Source organism: Phoca vitulina, unplaced genomic scaffold, assembly GCF_004348235.1.
Source record: "Phoca vitulina isolate PV1807 unplaced genomic scaffold, GSC_HSeal_1.0 scaffold55, whole genome shotgun sequence".
In the NCBI taxonomy this organism is placed as follows: Eukaryota; Metazoa; Chordata; class Mammalia; order Carnivora; family Phocidae; genus Phoca; species Phoca vitulina.
In genome coordinates, this window is record NW_022589758.1 from 3,338,284 (window position 1) to 3,358,913 (window position 20,630).

The 20,630-nt window shown below is 40.5% G+C and overlaps 1 protein-coding gene across 8 annotated transcripts in view; it reads left to right on the forward strand.

Annotated features, from left to right (window-relative positions):
* The window catches only part of REPS2 (RALBP1 associated Eps domain containing 2), a 214,722-nt gene that overhangs the window by 61,079 nt on the left and 133,013 nt on the right, over positions 1-20,630 (forward strand). For 5 of the 8 annotated variants that reach the window (XM_032389675.1, XM_032389678.1, XM_032389679.1 and 2 more), the window contains exons 3-5: positions 6,082-6,230; positions 7,613-7,739; positions 15,424-15,521. In XM_032389675.1, the coding sequence (XP_032245566.1) occupies positions 6,082-6,230; positions 7,613-7,739; positions 15,424-15,521 (374 nt within the window). The remainder of the gene's footprint in view (positions 1-6,081; positions 6,231-7,612; positions 7,740-15,423; positions 15,522-20,630) is intronic. The other 3 variants (XM_032389676.1, XM_032389682.1, XM_032389681.1) reach the window with 2 other exon arrangements.

The window sequence follows — 20,630 nt, forward strand, 5'->3', positions numbered from 1 at the left end:
TTCTGCGTTTAAAGAATCAGGGCCTGAGAGTAACCACCTCCTTAAATGTTGGCACTAGATCTCTCTCTAGCTTCACCTTATTTGGCCAGTTAAAGAGATGGTGAAACCTTATGATGATTTAAGAGAACAGAAGGAAGGGGTGAAATTGAGGACCAATGAAGAATTCCTGATGAGGAAAGTGCATGGTGGACATTTTCCCTGGGAGCTGTTGTCCCTTCCTTTCTGAGGACTGGTCATAACAGGGTGTGAGGACTGAGGGAAGGGATAAGTAGGGTTTAGAGTAGGTTTTGTATCCTCTTGTGTCATGGGCTCCTTTGGCAGTCTGATACTCCTTCTTGGAATAATGTTTTATTTTATTTTATTTATTTATTTTTTAAAGATTTTATTTATTCATTTGACAGAGAGACAGCGAGAGAGGGAACACAAGCAGGGGGAGTGGGAGAGGGAGAAGCAGGCTCCCTGCTGAGCAGGGAGCCCGATGCAGGGATCGATCCCAGGACCCTGGGATCATGACCTGAGCCGAAGGCAGACGCTTAACGATTGAGCCACCCAGGTGCCCCCGGGAATAATGTTTTAAATGTATACAAAGACATAGGAGTCTAAAGGAAACCAATTATATTGAAATTAAAGCTAAGATATTTTTAAAAAGTGTTATATGGCAATATACATACTTCTTCATTAGTGCATTGAAATAAGAGACCTAACAGTGACCTAAATAACTAGCATACTTTCAAAGTAGTGATGAGCATAAACAGTACTTCAAGGTGTCTACAACAAGTGTAATGTGATATATAAATATCTGATTTCGGTGGGTGACAAAGTTACAGTTGCTGCTAATGATACTACAGCGCTTTGTTGCCTGCATTCATAATTGAAGGAAATGCTAACTTGCAGTTAGGGTAGGGAGAATAAAGATGTAATTTTTTTTCTTATCCAAGATGACTGACCCCATGATTTCTTTCCACAGCCCCTCTGGGAGTCTCTGAATGCTAGTAGTACAATAACGTGGTTCACATAGCCTCTAGGGCTGTGTTCCCCAAACTGGTTATTGATCTAGTGGCAGTCTGACACAGTCTGTAGTGAAAAGGAGAAAGAATTAGGACAAAAGAGGGAGTTATTTATAAAATGAAATGCATTCAATTCTAAGGTTTTTTTTTTTATTAAATGCCCTTTTATGAAATTGCTGAGTAAATGTAATTTATTTGCCATTACCCCTCGAAAAATTACAAGAGAGAGCCCCCGCAGGCAGGAGTGTTGTGGTCATGCTTCTGTCACCAAATTGCTGCATGACTAAGACAAGGCCCACCCTCCCCTTCCTGGACTTAGTTCTTCACCTGTAAGATGTGGATATTCCAAGCAGGTTTTCTCTAGGCTATTTTCCAGCTCTGAAATGCCACAGTTTCATACTGAGTGTTCAGACCTGCAATAGAAAGAATATTTTAATTTTCAGGATGACAGTATAGCCTAGTGGCTGAGTGCAGGCCCCCAGCAGTAGGTTACCTGATTTTGAATTGTTTGCACCATCACTTTTTATTTGTGTGCCCTCAGACAAGTTTCCTAACCTTTTTGAGCTTTAAATGGCTCACCTGGAGAAGGGGTATACCAATAGTACCTGTCTTACAGGGTTGTTGTGAGCATAGAATCAGGTAATGTCAAAAATTTGGAAAAGCAGCTAAACTGTGCCATCTAATAGAGTACTTACTAGCCACATATGGTTAGTGTTGATTGAGGAATTGAATTTTTAATTTAATGTAAATTATTTAAAATTTAAATAAAAATACTCAAGCCGTGTAAAATATTTTTCCATTAAATACACCTTTATTGTTTTAGTAAGGCTATGTTTTACTTGAACCATTGCATTGTGTAAGACTGGGATCAGCAAACTATTCCTGTAAAGGGCTAGCTGGTGGATATTTTAGGCTTTGTGAACCATATGGCCTTTGCTGCAACTACCTGACTCTGCCCTTGAACTATGAAAGCGGATATGGACGATATGTAAACAAAGGAGAGTGGCGGTGTTCCAAAAAATCTTTATTTATGGACACTGAAATTTGACTGTCATACAGTTTTCACATCACAACTATTTTTCTTTTGATGTTTTTCAGACATTCAAAAATATAATACCCATTCTTAACTCACAGGGTATACAGAAATAGGCAGTGGGTTGGACTTAGTTCATAGGTTTATGCCCAAAATAAATTAATTCATGTCCATCAAAAACCATTTATTAGAATGTTTGTAACAGCTATATTCATAATGGCCCCAAACTGGAAACAGCCCAGATGTTTATCATAGGAGAATGGATTTAAAAAAAAAAAATCTCAATATATTCATAAAAATGGATTATTCCATAGCAATGAAAAAGAATAAACTATGTCTACATAGAGTACACTGGATGATTCTCACAGATAAAATGGAAGGGAAGCTAGTTTCAAGGATAAATACTGAGTGATTCCATTATGTGAAGTTCTATAATGGCAAAGGTAGTTTGGATTTAGGTATTAGAACAGGGGTTGCCGAGTGGGACAAGGAGAGGGGATTAACTAGAAATGGATGTGAAGGAAAATTCTATAGGATGGAAATGTCCTATCTTAATTTGGGTGTATGTTCTTATATATACATTTGTCAAAATTCTTCAGATGGTACACTTAAGATTTATGTAAATTATCCCTCCATACAAAATACTCCTTACATAATTTTAAAAGAAATCAATTAGTTGTTAACATTTAACATTATAATATCTCTTAGTAAAATCCAGATTTCTGGCCACAGTGGTCCACATTCCCTCGTGTCAACCATCAACTGGAATTGTGCTGTTCTAGTAGGGTAGCCAGTAGCCATACTAGTGTGGCTACTGAGCACTTGAAATGCGGTACGTCTGAATCAAGGTGTGCAGTGCATGTAAAAACACCTGGGACTTTGAAAAGTCTGAAAAAAAGAATGTAAACTACTTCATTAATAATTTTTATCTCGATTATATCTTATAATGATAATATTGGGTTGAAATAATTATTAAAATTAATTTCACCTGTTTCCTTTTCTTTGGAAAAGCTTTGAAAAATTGTGATAAAATATACATAACATAAAATTTACCATAAAATTTATCTTAACTGTTTTTTTTAAAGTAATCTCCACAGCCAGTGTGGGGCTCGAACTCATGACCTTGAGATCAAGAGTTGCATGTTCTACCTACTGAGCCAGCCAGGTGCCAGCCAGCCATTTTTTAATTGTACCATTTAGTACATTCATATTGTGCAACCATGTCCACCATGCATCTCCAGAACTCTTTTCATCTTAGATATATGAAACTCTATAGCCATTAAACAGCTCTGCATTTCCCCTCGCCCTAGTCACAGGCAACCACCATTCTGCTTTCTGTCCCTATACATTTGACTATTGATCCTTCATATAAGTCAATCATACAGTGTTTGTCTTTTTGTGACTCGCTTCTTCACTTAAAAAATATTGTAGTTACTACACAATTTACAATTATGTATGTGGCTCGCCTTCAATTTCTAGTGGACAGTATTGAAGGACCGTGAACAGCAGCTGCCATTTTAGATGGAACATGGGCTCTCTGCTCAGCCCCACCTCTCCCCATCGTCATTTACCATTTGTTATTTCATTTCTGTTTTATGTTTACATTTTTTCTAATTGAGGAAATGGAAGTATTTCTTATATTCATGTCTCCATCAAATATGGAAAATGAAAGGATTTTTCCCTTTTTAGAGGGTCAGATGTTTAGAAGCATAGTTTTCTTTGTGGAAGGGAAAAATAGTCATTTATATTTAATATACAAAGTGTTTCTGTGTTCAAAGACTACAACCTAAGATAACATTTTGAAACAAATTACTGCCTTGGATGGCTGTAGTCATTGTCTCCGTGGCCCCCATAAACCTTTAATTTGAACTCTATTTCCTTGTGTTAATTCAGTTTAGGAGAAAAGATTCTAACCAACTACTACAAATGGCTCTTCTCTTGTGATTACTTGACACAGATAGCAGATACTTTATTGATTAATTTTTGAATAAAGTTTCACTATTAAATATGTTGTCCATATGACTACAAAAAAACATTGAGACTGAATATTTACAAACTAGAGTTGTACTTTTGACTTTCTGAAAGCTTGGAGCAGTTAAGGGAGATAGCAACTTCATGAAAGTTTTCAGTGATAGGATTATTATTATGTATGGTTGCAATTCTGTTAAGTGAGAGTTGTTTAAAACCACATTAAGCAAAGAAAGTACAAGAGAAATTCAGCTGTATTTTGTGTTTTACTGTTTGGTGGCCATCTGCAGGAGAGAGGTTCTTTGCCAGGTGAATAGTTCTGGAGAAATGCCATCGCCAGGGAAGGAGGAGACTGTGATGTGACAGTGTCCTAAAGGATATCTGGGAGTCCTAGTATAATAATAGTTGATATTCATCTTCTCGTGTTTGTATTCTGTTGTTCCCAGAATTATGTGTTGAACACCCAGTAAAACACTGGTCAGGGAGTTTACAAATGTGAACATTTACTTCTCTTCTTCCTCAAGTAGTGTTTCGAAGTAGAGTCATCCTCTTATGGGCAATCAGGGTGCAAATTATTTTATGTGATTTTGTTCCATCTTTTTAGATACCTTTTGCAGACTGAACTGAAACAAATACCTTTCTGAGAAGATAACCGTAGGATGAGCTTATATTTGATTTATGAAGAATCTAGGTTTTCTTTTCTTCTGCCTTTTTTTCTTTTGAAGTACCTTCCTGCCTTGAGTACTGGAGAGCTGCTGAGGTTGGGAAACATTACAATGATCAAAATGGTGGCCATCCTCTCTTTAGAGGAGAGTCCTGGTTTAATTTTCCAGATTGCTTATTCTATTTATGTCTCTTGGGCCTTTGGCTGATTGATCATTCAGGGAGTCATCATATTGCCTACTTCTTTGAATCAAATGTGGACACAGCAACTAAAAATAAACATGATGTGGATATTAGAGAACCAGGGGCCTTCTTTGCCTGGGGAGCTGGGATACTTGGTGGTTGTTGCTAAGATGTTTTCTGGCTTTAGCAGAGCATCAATCAGTGGAAATGCAGCTGTGTTTGGAATAGAGCGCTGATGGAAGTGCAGAGGCACGGTGATGAGTATTATCCTGAACAATGGATACAGATGCAAATCATTATGCATAATCCATAATATTATCCCCATTTTTGGAGTTCTTTGTGTTGTGTGATTGTGTGTGATTTGCTGTGCTGAGAACTAGAAGTGTGCCAAAGCATCATTTGTTTCAGAATAGCTTTATCAGATATTTGAGAGATAAGTAAATATTCCAGACTGTTGCGTTTCAGCTCTTTGTAGCATTGTGAGTGTGGCTAATGGTTTTGACAGTAGAATCTGGCTGAACGTTGGACTGATGGCTCTAACTTGATACCATTTTCCTTATTCTATTATGAAAAGACAATTGGAGATCGAGTGTGAAAATTCCTTAAGGAATGACATAGGGTGAAAACCTGTTTTACCCAGTAAGTTTGCCCTAGGAATGAGGGGCCTGTCTATAGGGCAGCAGCTCTAGGCACTGACAGCTCTGCCAGAGATGATGAGGTGTGAGATCTTGGGGGTGTTACTTAGCTCCTTTGTGTTTGTTTCCACATCTGTAAAAGAAGGCTAATGATAGTCTTACCTTATTGAATTGTTGTGAGGATTAAATGACTTAACATTTGCAGATCTTACGTAGTGTCTGGCATATTAATATGTGTTGTATAGGTTTTGCCTGCTTCATTTGCCACTTACTGTGTTTATACGATATCACATCCTTCTTGCTGGTGCTGGACTAAAGGCTGAGGTGGGAGAGCAGTCCACAACCTGAATATCCTCTGCAGTGATTTGACAGCGTTTAAAAATGTGAAGCCAGAACGCCTTGGTAAAGCAGAAGCATTTTTCTCTCACGGCATTATTATAGGAGTCTTCATTATGTCAAAATAAAAATTTAATCTATATTTACTGCTCTGGAATTTTTCCTCAAAAGTGATTCATCTTTTGGCCATTGAGTCCCGCTTTTCACAGTTTTAAAATGAAGCCTTACTTGAGCTTCTCTGATTCTGGTCCTAAAGAACTGCCACTGCCTCGCTTTATGATGTCAAAGACTGATGCTGACATACGATTCGGGAACCCGGCGGAACTGCATGGCGCTAAGGTTCAGATTCCATATTTAATCACAGAAAAAAATACCTTCAAAAGAATGGACGATGAGGATAAACAGGTAAACAGTCTGATAAGGCATGTCCTTTTGATTCTGACCATGAAACCTCACGTAGCAGTGCCTCATATCTGCTGTCAAGCTTCTAGCAAACCTCACCATCTGGGATTCAATTATAGACTTGGAAGTCAGCCAGTAAAGTTTCCTTGTAGCAAGAAAAAGCAGCTGACATATAGCCACCCCTGGGCCCTTTAGAGCCTACTTGAATGTAGAACTGTGTCCAAAGTGTCAAGACTACTGATTTAACACACTTACTTGATTTCTCTAATCAGCATTTCCAAATGGGTTCTTTGAAATGTAACTTATAGGAGTTTTTTTATTTTTATTTTTTTTAAGTAAACCCTACACCCAACGTGGGGCTTTAACTCAGGACTCCATGATCAAGAGTCACACGCTCTACTGATTGAGCCAGCCAGGCATCGCTAGGAGTTTTTAATAGACCCTCTCCTCACAAAAAGTTTGGAGAAAAGGTTTCAGTGGTTAAATATGTTTGGAGAATGCTGCTTCATATTCTTTTCTTGGGGGAAAGACTACATCCTCAGGCTTGGAGAGTTATAGTGCACGTTAGCACATTCAAGGCCCTGAGAAGTCCTGCTGTAAAGAGACCTGGAGATTTGTGTTTACTAAACTTTGACCAGGGAATTTTTTCTTGCAGAGCATGTTTGGAATTCCATCTTGGGAAATGCTGCCATTACACATTTAGCAGGTTAGGGACAAGGATAGGGAGGATGGGCTTTTAAAATTAGAGCACTAATTGCAATAGTCAGGTGGTGATTGATAGAGACACAAGTATAATATCTCGGAAGAGTGAGCCTATCAAGAAAGAGGTAAATAGTCTTACACATTAGTAAACCCTGAGGGCATCAAGGTACAGCTCATACTTCTAATAAAGGTACTGAATCATGCAGAAAAGTCAAATTATATTCAATATAATATCTTCTATAAGACAAAGAAATTTGCCATACAAATATTCTTTTCTTTGCTAGAAGACTTGATAAGTGTAAATCCAGGAAATAGGAGCCTTTATTAATGAATGAAATTTGAATTTATCCACAAAGAGATCAGATTTGGGACGTATGAATGCCTTTTCATGTGATCATTGTCTTCCATTTTCCAAAGGAAAATTTTAGCGGAATAACTGAAAGCATTTCAGGCTTGTTTTAGTAATTTAGGCAACTAAGCGCTGGTGAGACTTTGTTCTCTGGGAGATGTGAATCCTCAGACACTGCATTTTAACCAAACTGTGTTTTTGAGAAAACATTCCTTCCATTTGTTAAATCAGCCATCTCGCCGGCAATAGAGTTGCATTATACTTCATAACTGCAGCTCAGAGCGCCAGGCTTCTCGAGTGATTGGCTCTGAACTCTGCTCTGGTTCTTTTGAAGCAGGAAACACAGTCTCCCACGATGTCACCCCTCGCCTCCCCTCCTTCTTCCCCGCCTCATTACCAGAGGGTGCCCTTGAGCCATGGCTACAGCAAACTGCGGAGCAGCACAGAGCAGATGCATCCAGGTAAGAAGCGATCTTGTCCAACTGTCCCAGGCAGTGTCTTAGAGACTCCTTAATCTATCAGCCAGCAATGCCACCAGCTGCTGAATCTCTGGACTTAATTACCTCTGTCCTTGGAAACATGGCTCAATTTAATTTTATACTCTCAAGGTTTTTTTTAAAAAAAATAAAATGAAATATATCTTAGTAATGCCTTGTCTCCTGTCCTACAAACTAGTTTATCTTTAGACTTGTAAATGATTTAGATGATTTAATCCTTTGTCTACAGATTTCATTACACAGGAACATAGCATGTGAAAGATGGGTATTGTTTTGGAATTGTTGTTCCTTTTTTTTTTTTTTTTTTTTAAAGATTTTATTTATTTATTTGACAGAGAGAGATACAGCGAGAGAGGGGACACAAGCAGGGGGAGTGGGAGAAGCAGGCTTCCCGCAGAGCGGGGAGCCCGATGCGGGGCTCGATCCCAGGACCCTGGGATGATAACCTGAGCCGAAGGCAGACGCTTAACGACTGAGCCACCCAGGCGCCCCGGAATTGTTGTTTCTTTCAGCAAACATTCCAAACATATTTATATAACAACTGCTTTTATGAAACTACTTAAAAATATAACTCTGCAAAAGCAAAAGAGTTGATTCAACCTTTAAAGACCAATCACATAATGAAAATATTTAGCTCTTGTGTTTGGGAATAAGAATAAGGGACAGGGGCGCCTGGGTGGCTCAGTCGTTAAGCGTCTGCCTTCGGCTCAGGTCATGATCCCAGGGTCCTGGGATCGAGCCCCGCATCGGGCTTCCTGCTCAGTGGGGAGCCTGCTTCTCCCTCTCCCACTCCCCCTGCTGGTGTTCCCTCTCTCGCTGTGTCTCTCTCTGTCAAATAAATAAATAAAATCTTTAAAAAAAAAAAAAAAAAAAAAGAATAAGGGACATAAATGGTAGGGGAAGCATTTGCTGAGAAATGTGTATAGTGCCTAGTTGTGGGGTTGCCTGGTTGCTCACATTTATGCTGTGCTGGCCATGTTCGTGGTAAAATACATTAGTTGGTTCCGAGGATGACTTACAGAGTTGGCCACCTCGCCTGCGGTGCCTAAAGCTCCATAAATTCACTGCAGCATCTTGTCCTCCTGGGGCTCAGGCTCGTAGTTTAAGATAGGACCAATTAAAGGTATTCTAGAATTGGTTATCCGTAACCTTCCTTTTGTACTTTGTGGACTGTGTTTGAAAATGACCCAGTTTCTGTAGGTTTTTGCTGCATTGAAAATAGTGGTGAGTTCTAGAGGGACACAGATAAAAATGTGTGCTAGGCTAAAGAGAGGTTGTAATCTTTTAGAGAGGAGCAGGTGTGGCATAATGGAAAAATCTTTTGATTGGAATCAGAAGGCATGGGTTTAATGTGACTAGCTGTGTGATCTTGGGCAAGCCATTGAACTGCTCTGAACTGTGATTTCCTCTCCTCTTTTAAAATGGGGTAACAGTATTCTATAGGGGTTTTGTGAGGATTAGTGAGAACACAAGTATAAAGTCTGATGGGAAATTCAGTCCTATGCAAATGCAAGATGATGTTATTAAGGGTTAGTAACAAAAAATGACTCTCCTGAAACTTGGATGACCCATTAGTCTGAAACGAAATGAGAATTCTTCATTTTCCTCTTATAGTCTCTCCTGCCTGACTTCCCTAGTTTTAGAAATGGAGTTTTTTTTTTGATTCCTAATGTTATTTGGGCTTGGACACTGGAGTTTTATGCCCAGCGTGGTGCCTGTTTTTTGGCTTTTAATTCACAGGTGAGTCATTTTTTGTTCTACTGAGTCAGCCTATTACCAAGTTCAACCCTATCTTTTTTTGTTATTCCTTTAACAACTTGTCTGCATTTGCTCTGTCTACTCCTTGCCCCGATCTTTCCTCATTCCATTCACATTGGGCTTCCATTCCACCATTGGCAGGGAGACAACCCGCTTCTCTCCATCTTTCTCGACTCTTAGAGGCCTATGTCACGGCTGACCATGCCTTCGTTCTGTTTTATTGTTTTCTAAATGATAAAATGCACACATTTAAAAATCTCCAGTTTGAGTTTTAACATCCATGTAGCCACCGCTTCGATCAAGAACAGAACATTTATGTCACCCTTTCCAGTCACTCCTTGGCCCCCATTGTGAGGACTGTTCTTTTTTTTTTTAATTTTTTTTTTTAAGATTTTATTTATTTATTTGAGAGAGAGAATGAGAGACAGAGAGCACGAGAGGGACGAGGGTCAGAGGGAGAAGCAGACCCCCCGCTGAGCAGGGAGCCCGATGTGGGACTCGATCCCGGGACTCCAGGATCATGACCTGAGCCGAAGGCAGTCGCTTAACCAACTGAGCCACCCAGGCGCCCGAGGACTGTTCTGACTTTTATCACCTTAGATGAGTTTTGTCTCTTTTAGAACTTGATATAAATGGAGTCCTCTTGAATGGTTATACTCTTATGTGTCTGCCGTCTTTCCCTCAGCACAGTGCTTGAGATTCATCCATGTTGTTCTGGGTCTCAGTAGTTTGTTTCTCTTTATTACTCAGTAGTGTTTCGTGTGAATGCAGCACAATTTGATGATCCATTTTCCTGTTGATGGACATTTGGGTTGTTTCCAGTGTTTGGCTGTTATGAGTAAGGATACAATGAACGTTTGTTTGTGAGTCTTTTTGTGACATATATTGTCATTTCCCTGGCACCTAGGAGTAGAATTGCTGTACCTTAGGGAAGGTGTATAAGAAACTGCCAAAGAGTTTTACCAAGTGCTTGTATACTCCCACTGGCGATGTATGAGAGCTCTGTGTTCCTTGCCAGCATTTGGTTCTCTCATTGGTTTCCTTTTCTTCAGTGCTTTTAATTGTAGTCATTCTATTAGATGTGAAGACATTTCCTTGTTGTCACTTTTTATTCTTGGAATGTATTTTTCTAAGTTACCCCTTCCTGTTTTTTTTTCCCCTGATATCATGAACCTTAAACTTGATGAGCTACTGTTCCAGAGGGTTCTTCTTTGCACAGCATACCCATAGAGAGGAGTGTGAGTGAACTCTTAGTTGCCTGTTTCTCAAAGAGTTTGAGTTTTTTGGGTCTAGCCATTGATTAGGGTCCTTTAACTGGAAACAAGGTCATTCAGAAATAAAATGTTTACAGGTGCTGCCATGTAGATTTCTCTAAGTCAAAGGAAGGGAGAGTTTTTCTAGCTGCGACTTGGTTCAGTCTTGTGATTTTTGCTTCTAATTGATAATATTCACCTCAAAGCTTGTTCACTCCTATTTTTGTAATGTCTGTAGATTCTCCCCCAGAGGATTTTCTTGGCCTGTCTTCTTCCTTTTCTTTCATATATCCTTAGGTCAAGAAGTAAGAGAATCCCACATGTCTTCATTCTCTCTCTCCCCACATTTTCAGAACTCAGTTTTTCTTTTTTTTTTTTTTTAAGATTTTATTTATTTGCGAGAGAGAGAATGAGAGACAGAGAGCACGAGAGGGAGGAGGGTCAGAGGGAGAAGCAGACTCCCCGCCGAGCAGGGAGCCTGATGTGGGACTCGATCCCGGGACTCCAGGATCATGACCTGAGCCGAAGGCAGTCGCTTAACCAACTGAGCCACCCAGGCGCCCCAGAACTCAGTTTTTCTTAAGGCTTCCATGCTCTTTTCTATCAGTTTCTTAACTCTGTTGCCTTCACCATGCCATCAACCCATCTGACAAACCCAGGATTCTCTTTCCTGTTTCTGTACTCCATCTTCCCTTTGATCTAAACAGTAGCATATCTAAAATCTGTTAAATCTTAGTGACTCTGGTAGTAAGCATTGTTAGAGTTACTCTTTTTTTTTTTTTTAAATTTGAGGCAGAGAGAGAGAGAGTGCATGGGAGTGAGTGCACGAGCGTGGGGAAGGGGCAGATTCCCCGCTGAGCAGGGAGCCCCATGCGGGGCTCAATCCCAGGACCCTGGGATCATGACCTGAGCCGAAGGCAGTTGCTTAACCAACTGAGCCACCCAGGCATCCCTAGAGTTATTCTTAATTTATGCCTTTTCAGAAAGGAGTCTCACTGCTGGAATATTTTTCTAGGAATACATTTTTCTGGGGTCATTTCCCTGTCCAAGATTCTGCTATGATTCCTGGCTAGTGGGGAATATATGTCAGTATGTTTTAAATCAGACTGAGTGTCTCCAGACCAGTCTGATTCAGAGCCCCTCTTCGACTTCTCTCCTGGCTCCTGCTAGTCTGACTTCCTGGATGTACCTATAGTTAACATTCAGTGGCTAAGACTTGTGTGCCAGGCATCGTGCAGAGATCTTCATGTGCATTATTTGCTTCTTAGCACAACCCTCAGAGGCAGATACTGCTACCCATATTTATTTTTTATTTTTTTTTTATTTTTTATTTTTTTTTAAAGATTTTATTTATTTATTTGACAGAGAGAGACACAGCGAGAGAGGGAACACAAGCAGGGGGTGTGGGGGAGGGAGAAGCAGGCTCCTCGCCGAGCAGAGAGCCTGACGTGGGACTCGATCCCAGGACCCTGGGATCATGACCTGAGCTGAAGGCAGACGCTTAACGACTGAGCCACCCAGGCGTCCCTGCTACCCATATTTAAAAAACGGTTAAATCACAGTTATAACATCCGTATAGTTAAGTAATATTTAAATACCTGTAGTGAAAACAACTGTTCTCCTTCCCACTCAACCTATTTCTGATCTCCAGAGGCAACTACTTTCAAATCTTATCTGTTTCTTCTGATACCTAAGGTCTTATCTCCATATCAAGGTACCTGTTCTGTTTTTTCTTACACATCTTATTCTGACGTATCAATTCTAGGAATGTACTCTCTTAAGAGTATGGGCTATGATGTCAGTCTCCTGGGTCTAAAGGTAGACTTGGTGAGCCTGTGTTTCTGGCCTGTGTGACTATGGATATGTCACTTTTCTGAGCTTCAGTTTCTCTTATCTGTAAAGTGGAATAACATCTGTTTCAGAGGTTTGCTCTGTGGATCAAATAAGGACTGTTATATAAACCTCTGTGCCTAGCACAGTTCCTGGCACATTGTAGGTGCTCCATTGTTGCCTAGTATTTTCTTTTGTGTTTTTAGAATCTGCTGCCTGTTTTATTTCTGAAGCTGTTAGGTATTCTTGAAAGTCACCTCCTGGATATCATTCATTAGGTTGACTGCAGATGTAGAGTCTTTATTGTGCAGTTACTAGTGGTCCCTGTTCTAGTTTGACACTGAATCTCAGAGTGATGAAATCTTTAGGGTTCATTTTATACTCCTCCCTTTGGAGAAAGATGATACTTCTAGTTCCTTATTAAACCTCTCATAAGGGTATCTAAGAATTATTTCCTTTTCGTTGAATTGAATGTTCCAGGTTTTATTTGGGAGGAAGGAGAGTAGAGGCAATAAGTAGCGCCTTTTTACCTTCTGAGTTGAGATCCAGTTGAGGATTGAGACAGGAGTCAGACTGATGATGGTCTGATTATCAGCTCTGGTACTGACAGAGCTGATCGGAGCGCGTGTTTTAGATTTGTAACCAGATGGGCTTCATACACTCGCCTTTCCGGTCACTGGCTGGTGTGGCCAACCCAGGCTTCCCACAGGAGTAGGAAGAGAAAATCTGCCGTTGAGGCCAGGCCTTTCCAAAAATGATCCCTCATGTAGCTGAGTCTTTGTTCAAGCCTTACTGATGAGATATGTCTATTTCTTCTGAGGGAAGACCCTTGTAGGTAAGGGACTGGAGCCATGGGCCACATGGCTTCCTTGCATATGTGTCCTCCTTTGCAGTAGAAGCTCCCTCCCTCTGAGGGAAACCTGAAGCATGGGGGGTCAGCTACCCAGGGAAAGCTCATGACCACTAGTCTCCCAACCATGGTATAGTTTACTATGGTTCAAAACTTCTGGCATTGAGAGTTTAATTCTGGCATTGGGTATTCCATCAAAATGGAATGATCTTAAAAATCCATCTTTGACTGAACTCTGCCTCTGAAACTAATAATACACTATATGTTAATTAATTGAATTTAAATAAAAAATAAAAAATAAATTAATTTTAAAAATCCTAAAAAAAAAAAAATCCTTCTTTGAAGGACACCTGTCTACCAGCTGAGAGTTATCTTCTTCTTCTTTTTTTTTTTTTAAAAGATTTTATTTATTTATTTGACAGACAGAGACATAGCGAGAGAGGGAACACAAGCGGGGGGAGTGGGAGAAGGAGAAGCAGGCTTCTCGCAGAGCAGGGAGCCCGATGCAGGGCTTGATCCCAGGATCCTGGGATCATGACCTGAGCTGAAGGCAGATGCTTAATGACTGAGCCACCCAAGTGCCCCTGAGCCTTATCTTCTAAGATTTGGATTATGTGTTCTCGGGTTTGTGTCTTTTGCAGTTTATATATTTTTATTTATTCTTAGCAGGGTCTGAAAATCTACTTAATGCTTTGCTAGGTAATGATTTTTGATGTTCTAATGTATTTTAAATTTGTTATAATGTTGTGTTCCAGTCCCTTGGAGGAAATATAAAAAGCAGATGTGAGCCCAAGAGTGGTTTGCTGTTCTTACACCTCCTTTCCTTTCAAATGATCAAAGTATGCTAAGGGCGCTGCCATAACAGGTTGCCCTGCTCTCTCTACCTAATTTTATTTATAAGGAAACTGTAGGAAGAAAGCATTTTACTTCTTTTTTTAAAGATTTTATTTAATTATTTGAGAGAGAGCGAGAGCACGAGCCGGGGGGGAGGGGTAGAGAGAGGGGGAAAGGGACAAGCAGACTCCCCGCTGAGCAGGGAGCCTAATGCGGAGCTCGATCCCAGGATCCTGAGATCATGACCTGAGCAGAAGTCAGATGCTTAACTGACTGAGCCACCCAGGGGCTCCAGCATTTTACTTCTTGATATACTTCCAAAAACTTGAATTGTTAACCAGGAATGTTAATCAAAAATGGTTTCATCATGGGTGATAATTTCTCCTTTCTGTTAGCACTGAATACTACCTGGTTATGTTTAACTGTTTTCCTACCATATTGACAAGATCATTATGAAGTGTTCTGGAAATAAAAGGAATAAAAAAATGCATTTTTTTTTGTGGCATAAGAACTTTTCTCAAAGTCAGCAAAATTATTTTTTGTTTGGTTATTGAAAGATAAAATAATAAATATAAAATACATTTATTCCTTTTTGTACTTTTCTCTCCTTGGTTTTACATTCTTTCCAATAAGGAAAAGAAGACTGTGCCATTTATTTTTGAAAAATGAATGGTAATGTTGATTCTTAGTGTTCAAAATGCATATTTATTTTCTTGCTGCTTTGGAAGATGGATGATGAATGCAAGACTTTTAAACCAGCGGGTATATATAGAATTTACCTGATATTTAGAATTTGAGCATTTATAACATGGCACTTTTCTGACTCTTATTATTGCTTTCAATTGCAGTTTAGATTCTTAACAATTCCACCCTTCTAATTTATTCCTAATCTCAACTTGATGTAAATATTTTCCTGTCTTTTCATGAATCAGTTGAATGTCTTTAGATTGCTTCCCTAAATTGTACCCAAGGTTGGTTTGTGCAAGGTGGCCCTATGTACATAAATTCTAATTCCTTTGCTAATTCTTCCCTGAAGAACAGACACTCTCAGTTTGAGTGTGAAGTCATAATTTTTGGGTGGAATCTTTTTGTACTGTGCTGACTTTTCCTCCTGCTTTTTCAGCTCCTTATGAAGCTAGACAGCCCCTTGTCCAGCCTGAAGGACCCTCGTCGGGGGCCCCAGGAGCCAAGCCCCCTCGGCATCAGGCTTCCCTTATTCGGGTAAGTGATGTTGTGGGGCTATGCCAGTGGGAGACTTTGGGGACACGAATTTTTGATGGGCCCTCATTTTTTTTTTTTTTTTTGTAAGGGAGATTTAACACTGCCCCCTTATGCAAATATTGCACTTCTTGTTCTGTTGCTTATATATTTTCATAAATCTTTTTTTTTTTAAAGTTAAGTTCTACCCCCAATATGGGGCTTGAACTCATGACCCCAAGATCCAGAGTCTCATGACCTACTGACTGAGCCAGCCAGATGCCCCTGTTCTCCTACATCTTTTTTGTAATGTGTGTTTCTACCCTTTCTCAGTGTCTCTAGACTAATGCAAGCTGGTTCTTGGTCTTTTGTATGTCTAAAACACCCTTCCACCTACATCATTAGGCACCTCTTTCAGGAGTGCTTTATTTTTTTCCAAAACAGCCTATCTTATTTCTGCCTTATTCTTTATTATTATTCATTCAGTGCATACTTAGCTGTTGCACTTTGTTTTGTGCCTCCAATCACATTGCAAGCTTTTGGAAGGCGGAGGTAGTTCTTCTGCATTCTGTCTCAGGGCCTAGTCCCTGCTGTTTGGAGAACAGTTATTTTACATGTGGCAGTAACTGCTGTTTCTTATATGTAATAGATATAAAAGGAATATTATGACAGACGAACAAGTGATGTCTCCATTTCTCCTGGCTTAGAAAATTTCAGCTTCCCTTTCTCCAGTGTTGTCTTTTGGATAAAGAACTGTTATTATTTTCATGTCTGCAACTGTTATCTTGTGTAGTGTCTCTGAATCCTATGCTGGGGAAGTCATATTCTCAAAAAAGGGTGTGTGCTTGCTGGTGTGTGTGTGTCTACATGAGAGGAATTATGAAAAAACTGGGTGTACTGTTTGACCCTAAAGACAAGAGGAAGTTGGGTGGTTTGTATGACATTTTGGTTATCCAACTTAGGAAGAAGGATCACTTATGCAGTGGCAGTTCTACTCAGAATAGAAGGGTAGTGTCAGATATTCCCATAAAGAATTGGGCTGCTAGTCTCAAACAGAACAGACAAAGGCTAAGGACAGATCATGGTGTTCAGTGACTACCCTCTGGGAATGGGGCAATCTGTTAGGCCCAGAACTGTGTTATGGACAGAACTTTATCTTCTAAGGTGGTAGTCTGTGTACAAAGAACTTTCTTAAGGATAATAATTTAGCCATATGCTGTGTATTTATATTTAATGCTTCTTACAACTGTAAGATCTAGGTACTGTTTTATCTACTAGTGTAGATGAGTTAACTGTGGCCAGGAGAGGTCTAAGGTTTTATTCATAACTAGTAAGTGGCAGAACCAGAATTTGAAGCCAGGTCTGCCCAGTGTCAAAATCTGCACTTTAAAATATTTTACTATACATTAGAGTTCTATATTATAGGGAGGCTAGGTTCTGGAGTTGCTACATAAACTGACTTTGGGTGTAGTAAAAAATACTCCTGATGATCCCTTACTGGTACCATATTGGAGAGCCAAGATGCCATTCTCTCCTCTGTCCAGTAGAGCTCACTTTCACCCCCAAGTTGGAACAAAGAACTCTTTATTTAGCTGAGCCCCAGATGTAGTAGTTGGCTGTGTTGTGAGAGGGCCTGTGTTATAAAAATATGTGTCTTTAAACACAAGAATCACACCCACTGTGGAATGATGGTTACGTTAATAAAGGTGTAGGGGGGACTGGGATTCATCTAGAAAATTCTCCAGGATGTGGCTGTGCATGTGTGTACAGAGTGTATCTTAGTGCCATGGAGACCTAATCCTGAATTGTTAGAATAGTGGTCAAACAAGCAGTAAATCATGAACTTTGCAGTGGTCAGGGAGGGCTCACCAGACCCTTTCTACCTAGTCCCCTGGATGGGATGCCTTGGGTTTGTACTTGGATTCATGTCCTATGACTTCTCTTCAAATCTCTGGGTCCATGTTTCGTGCTGGTAGACATGCTTCGTGGGCACTTCATTCAACTGATGTTTACTAAACACCTATTAAGTGCCAGGTACTGTGTTGAGGATACAAAAATGAGGTTTAACACTTCTAGTCCCTGCCCTCATTGAGCTTATACACAATTGGAGGAAGTGGCCAATAATCAAACCATTGCACAGTAAATATGTCATTATGTGTTGTGAATGGAAATTATACTGCTTTGAGGATGAAAAACAACGTGTGGGGGCACAGTTATGACCTACCCTTAGCTGGTAGGGGGCAATCAAGGAAGGCTTTTAGTGGGGTGTCACATTTGAGTTGAAATGAGAAGGATTCATAGGTGTTAACCAGGTCAAGGGATGGGAATGGGGGGAGTAGGCAAGAAGATAGAGGGCACTGCGCTTACAGGACTAGAAAATAGTCTGTTTTCTAGTGCTTAGCATTTTATACACATCATCTTCTTCAGTGCTCGCCGCTGTGTTATGAGGTAATTCCTGTTATCTCATTTTTTTCCATGTACCAGTCATCTTTTATTGGATGTTAATTCTCAGGATATGAAAGGATTCAAGGGTGCCAGGCAAAGGTCATGGTCAGGAATGCAGAATGTGCCTCCACACTGGGCCGTCTTCAGTGGTCCTTGTAACAATGACAGTAGTTGAACAGCACATAAGCTGCCGGCACCATAGAAATCCCAGCGATGCCCCTGCTTTCTTCACATTGACATACTTGTTTATAATACTGGTTGGTAGTAACCTCTTTGAAACGCTCCAGCAGCACCTTTAGGGGTGAAATCCCACATCAGTATCCGGCTTGGTAGCTCTTCTAGTTTGCCATGAGCTGCTTCTGCTTCACTGGTATGGATGAAGCCATCTTGGACTCCTGGGTGTCCCATTTATTAGATGACAAAACCTGAGGTTTAAAGACCTTATTTAATTTACCCAGAGTCACAGCTAGGAAGTGATAGGGCTGGAGTTCAAACACAGGACATGTTTTCTTAGTCTGGCTCAGGAACCAGATAGATGGTGATATCATCTGGTAAGCTAAGAAGCCCTGGATGAAAAACTGGCATTGAGAGTATTAGGGAAAGATCATGAGTTCAGTGTTGGATGTTGGGATTTGAGCTTTGGGGATAGCCAAGAGGAGGTGTCAAAGAGATGGTAGGAAATATGGCTCTGGAGCTTTGGGGAGAGCCAGGGCTGGACATCAGTATTTGGCAGTTGTTGGCCATTAGAAGGACTTATGGTCTGGTGCAGAAAAAAACAGATGGGTTCTTACCCAGGTCTGGCCAAACTGTGTGACCTTGGGCAAGTTTCTTCTCTTTTCTGTAACATGAATGACTTGGAATGGATTTAACAGTCCATTGGAATAATCTGCAATAGTCTGACTCCCTTAATGTTTGTTTGGCATCAGTGGAAGCCCCGCCCCTACTCCCTCCTGATTGGAGTATTGCCTTCTGTTTAAGATGAGAACAAGGGGCCTTCCTTGGGACAGCAGTTTGTGGTTTTCATGGCTGATGTGATTTTCTTGCTTTTGTTTCTAGGTTTCCTTCTTATGCCTGTCATCTTGGTTTGGCTGAACTCCCAATTCCCAGAAAGGAAAATGCCAACCTGAATTAGTCATGTAGATGAGGGGATCTAAAGAGAAGGTTTTTGGTGGTAGGGGATTAATATGGATTGGGCCTGGTAGTAGGCTAGGCTGGGGTAACTCATTCCCCTCACATTGCCACGTTAGTGTGCTGTTGGCAACCTTGCTCTCTTCTAGCTTCCTCTGTGGACTTGTATTCAAGTTGTTTCTTATGATTGGAAGGGGAGTGGCCTCTGGGTACTTAGGGAGGTTATTCAGGACCCTGGGCCAGTGCTCTTGCAGCTCATGAACTTGGCATTTTAGAGATGCTTATGCCAAATTCAGCACCCAGATATTGGCATGAATAATTTTTTTTTGGTCTAATATTTTAGAAATTTCAGGTTTTTTTTGTTTAGGGTTGGAAGTTTTTTCCCTTGAAATTTCAGATACTGAGCATATCCTAGATCAGTGAATGGTTGACAGTGATTTGTAAAGAAATACTAAGTCTTTGGGGCACCTGGGTGGCTCATTCGGTTAAGTGTCTGCCTTCACCTCAGGTCATGATCTCAGGATCCTGGGATCGAGCCCCAATCGGGCTCCTTGCTCAGCAGGGAGTCTGCTTCTCCCTCTCCCTCTGTACCTCCTCCTGCTCGTGTTCTCTCTCTCTCAAATAAAATCTTTAAATATATATATATGTATATATATATATATTAGAAATACTAAGTCTTCTTTCCTCATTCATCTGTTTATCATGTGTTTATAGGTCATTTTGTGGTTTACTTTTCACAAATTATCTTAACCATCAACATTTGTAATTGGCTGGTGTAGGATTTAGAATTGTCCCTTTTGCTCCCACTATACTCCGCTGCCTCTGCTTTTGCCGCAGTTGCCAGAAACTACCTTGGGTTAAGTCCTTGTTTCATTGATCCCTTAGCAACTTTTGACACTGACCACCTTCTTGACATGCCCTCATTTTTTGGTGTACATGATGCCATCCTCTCCTGGTTTTCTTCCTGCTTTTGTGACTACTTCTTCCTAATCTTCTTTTTCCATTCTCCTACTTCCACCAGCACCTCACATGTTGGTGATGCCTGGGTCTGCTTCTCACTCTGTTCCTCTTTAGCTATATGGAAGCTTATGACCACATAGCTCCATCTGCCAGACATCCTCACTCAGATGTCCCACTGTGCGTTTAAACTAACATGTCTTTCCCACAAAGCCAGCTTTCACCCTTCCATTCCTGGCTCCGTCCATCTATTAGCACGGGCCAGAATGCTAGTCTCTATATTTGGCTCGTCTCTTGGCTCTTCTGCCCACTCAGTTACCAGGTGCTGGCCATTTCACTTTCTAAATGCCTCTCTTACCTGTCCGTTATTCTGCATTTCTTTGGTTCAGACCATCTTCCTCTGTCACTGAATCTATTCTATCAGCTTCTAACTCTTTTTCCTTGCTTCCCCTCGTGCCCTTTTCAAATCCTAAAAATACATATCTAATCACTCTACTCCCTTGATTGAGACCTGTCACTCTCTGCCTATTGCTCTCTTCATATCACCTACATTCCTGAACATGGCTCTCAGGGCCCTGGTGTTTGCCCCTGCTTAATACCTTT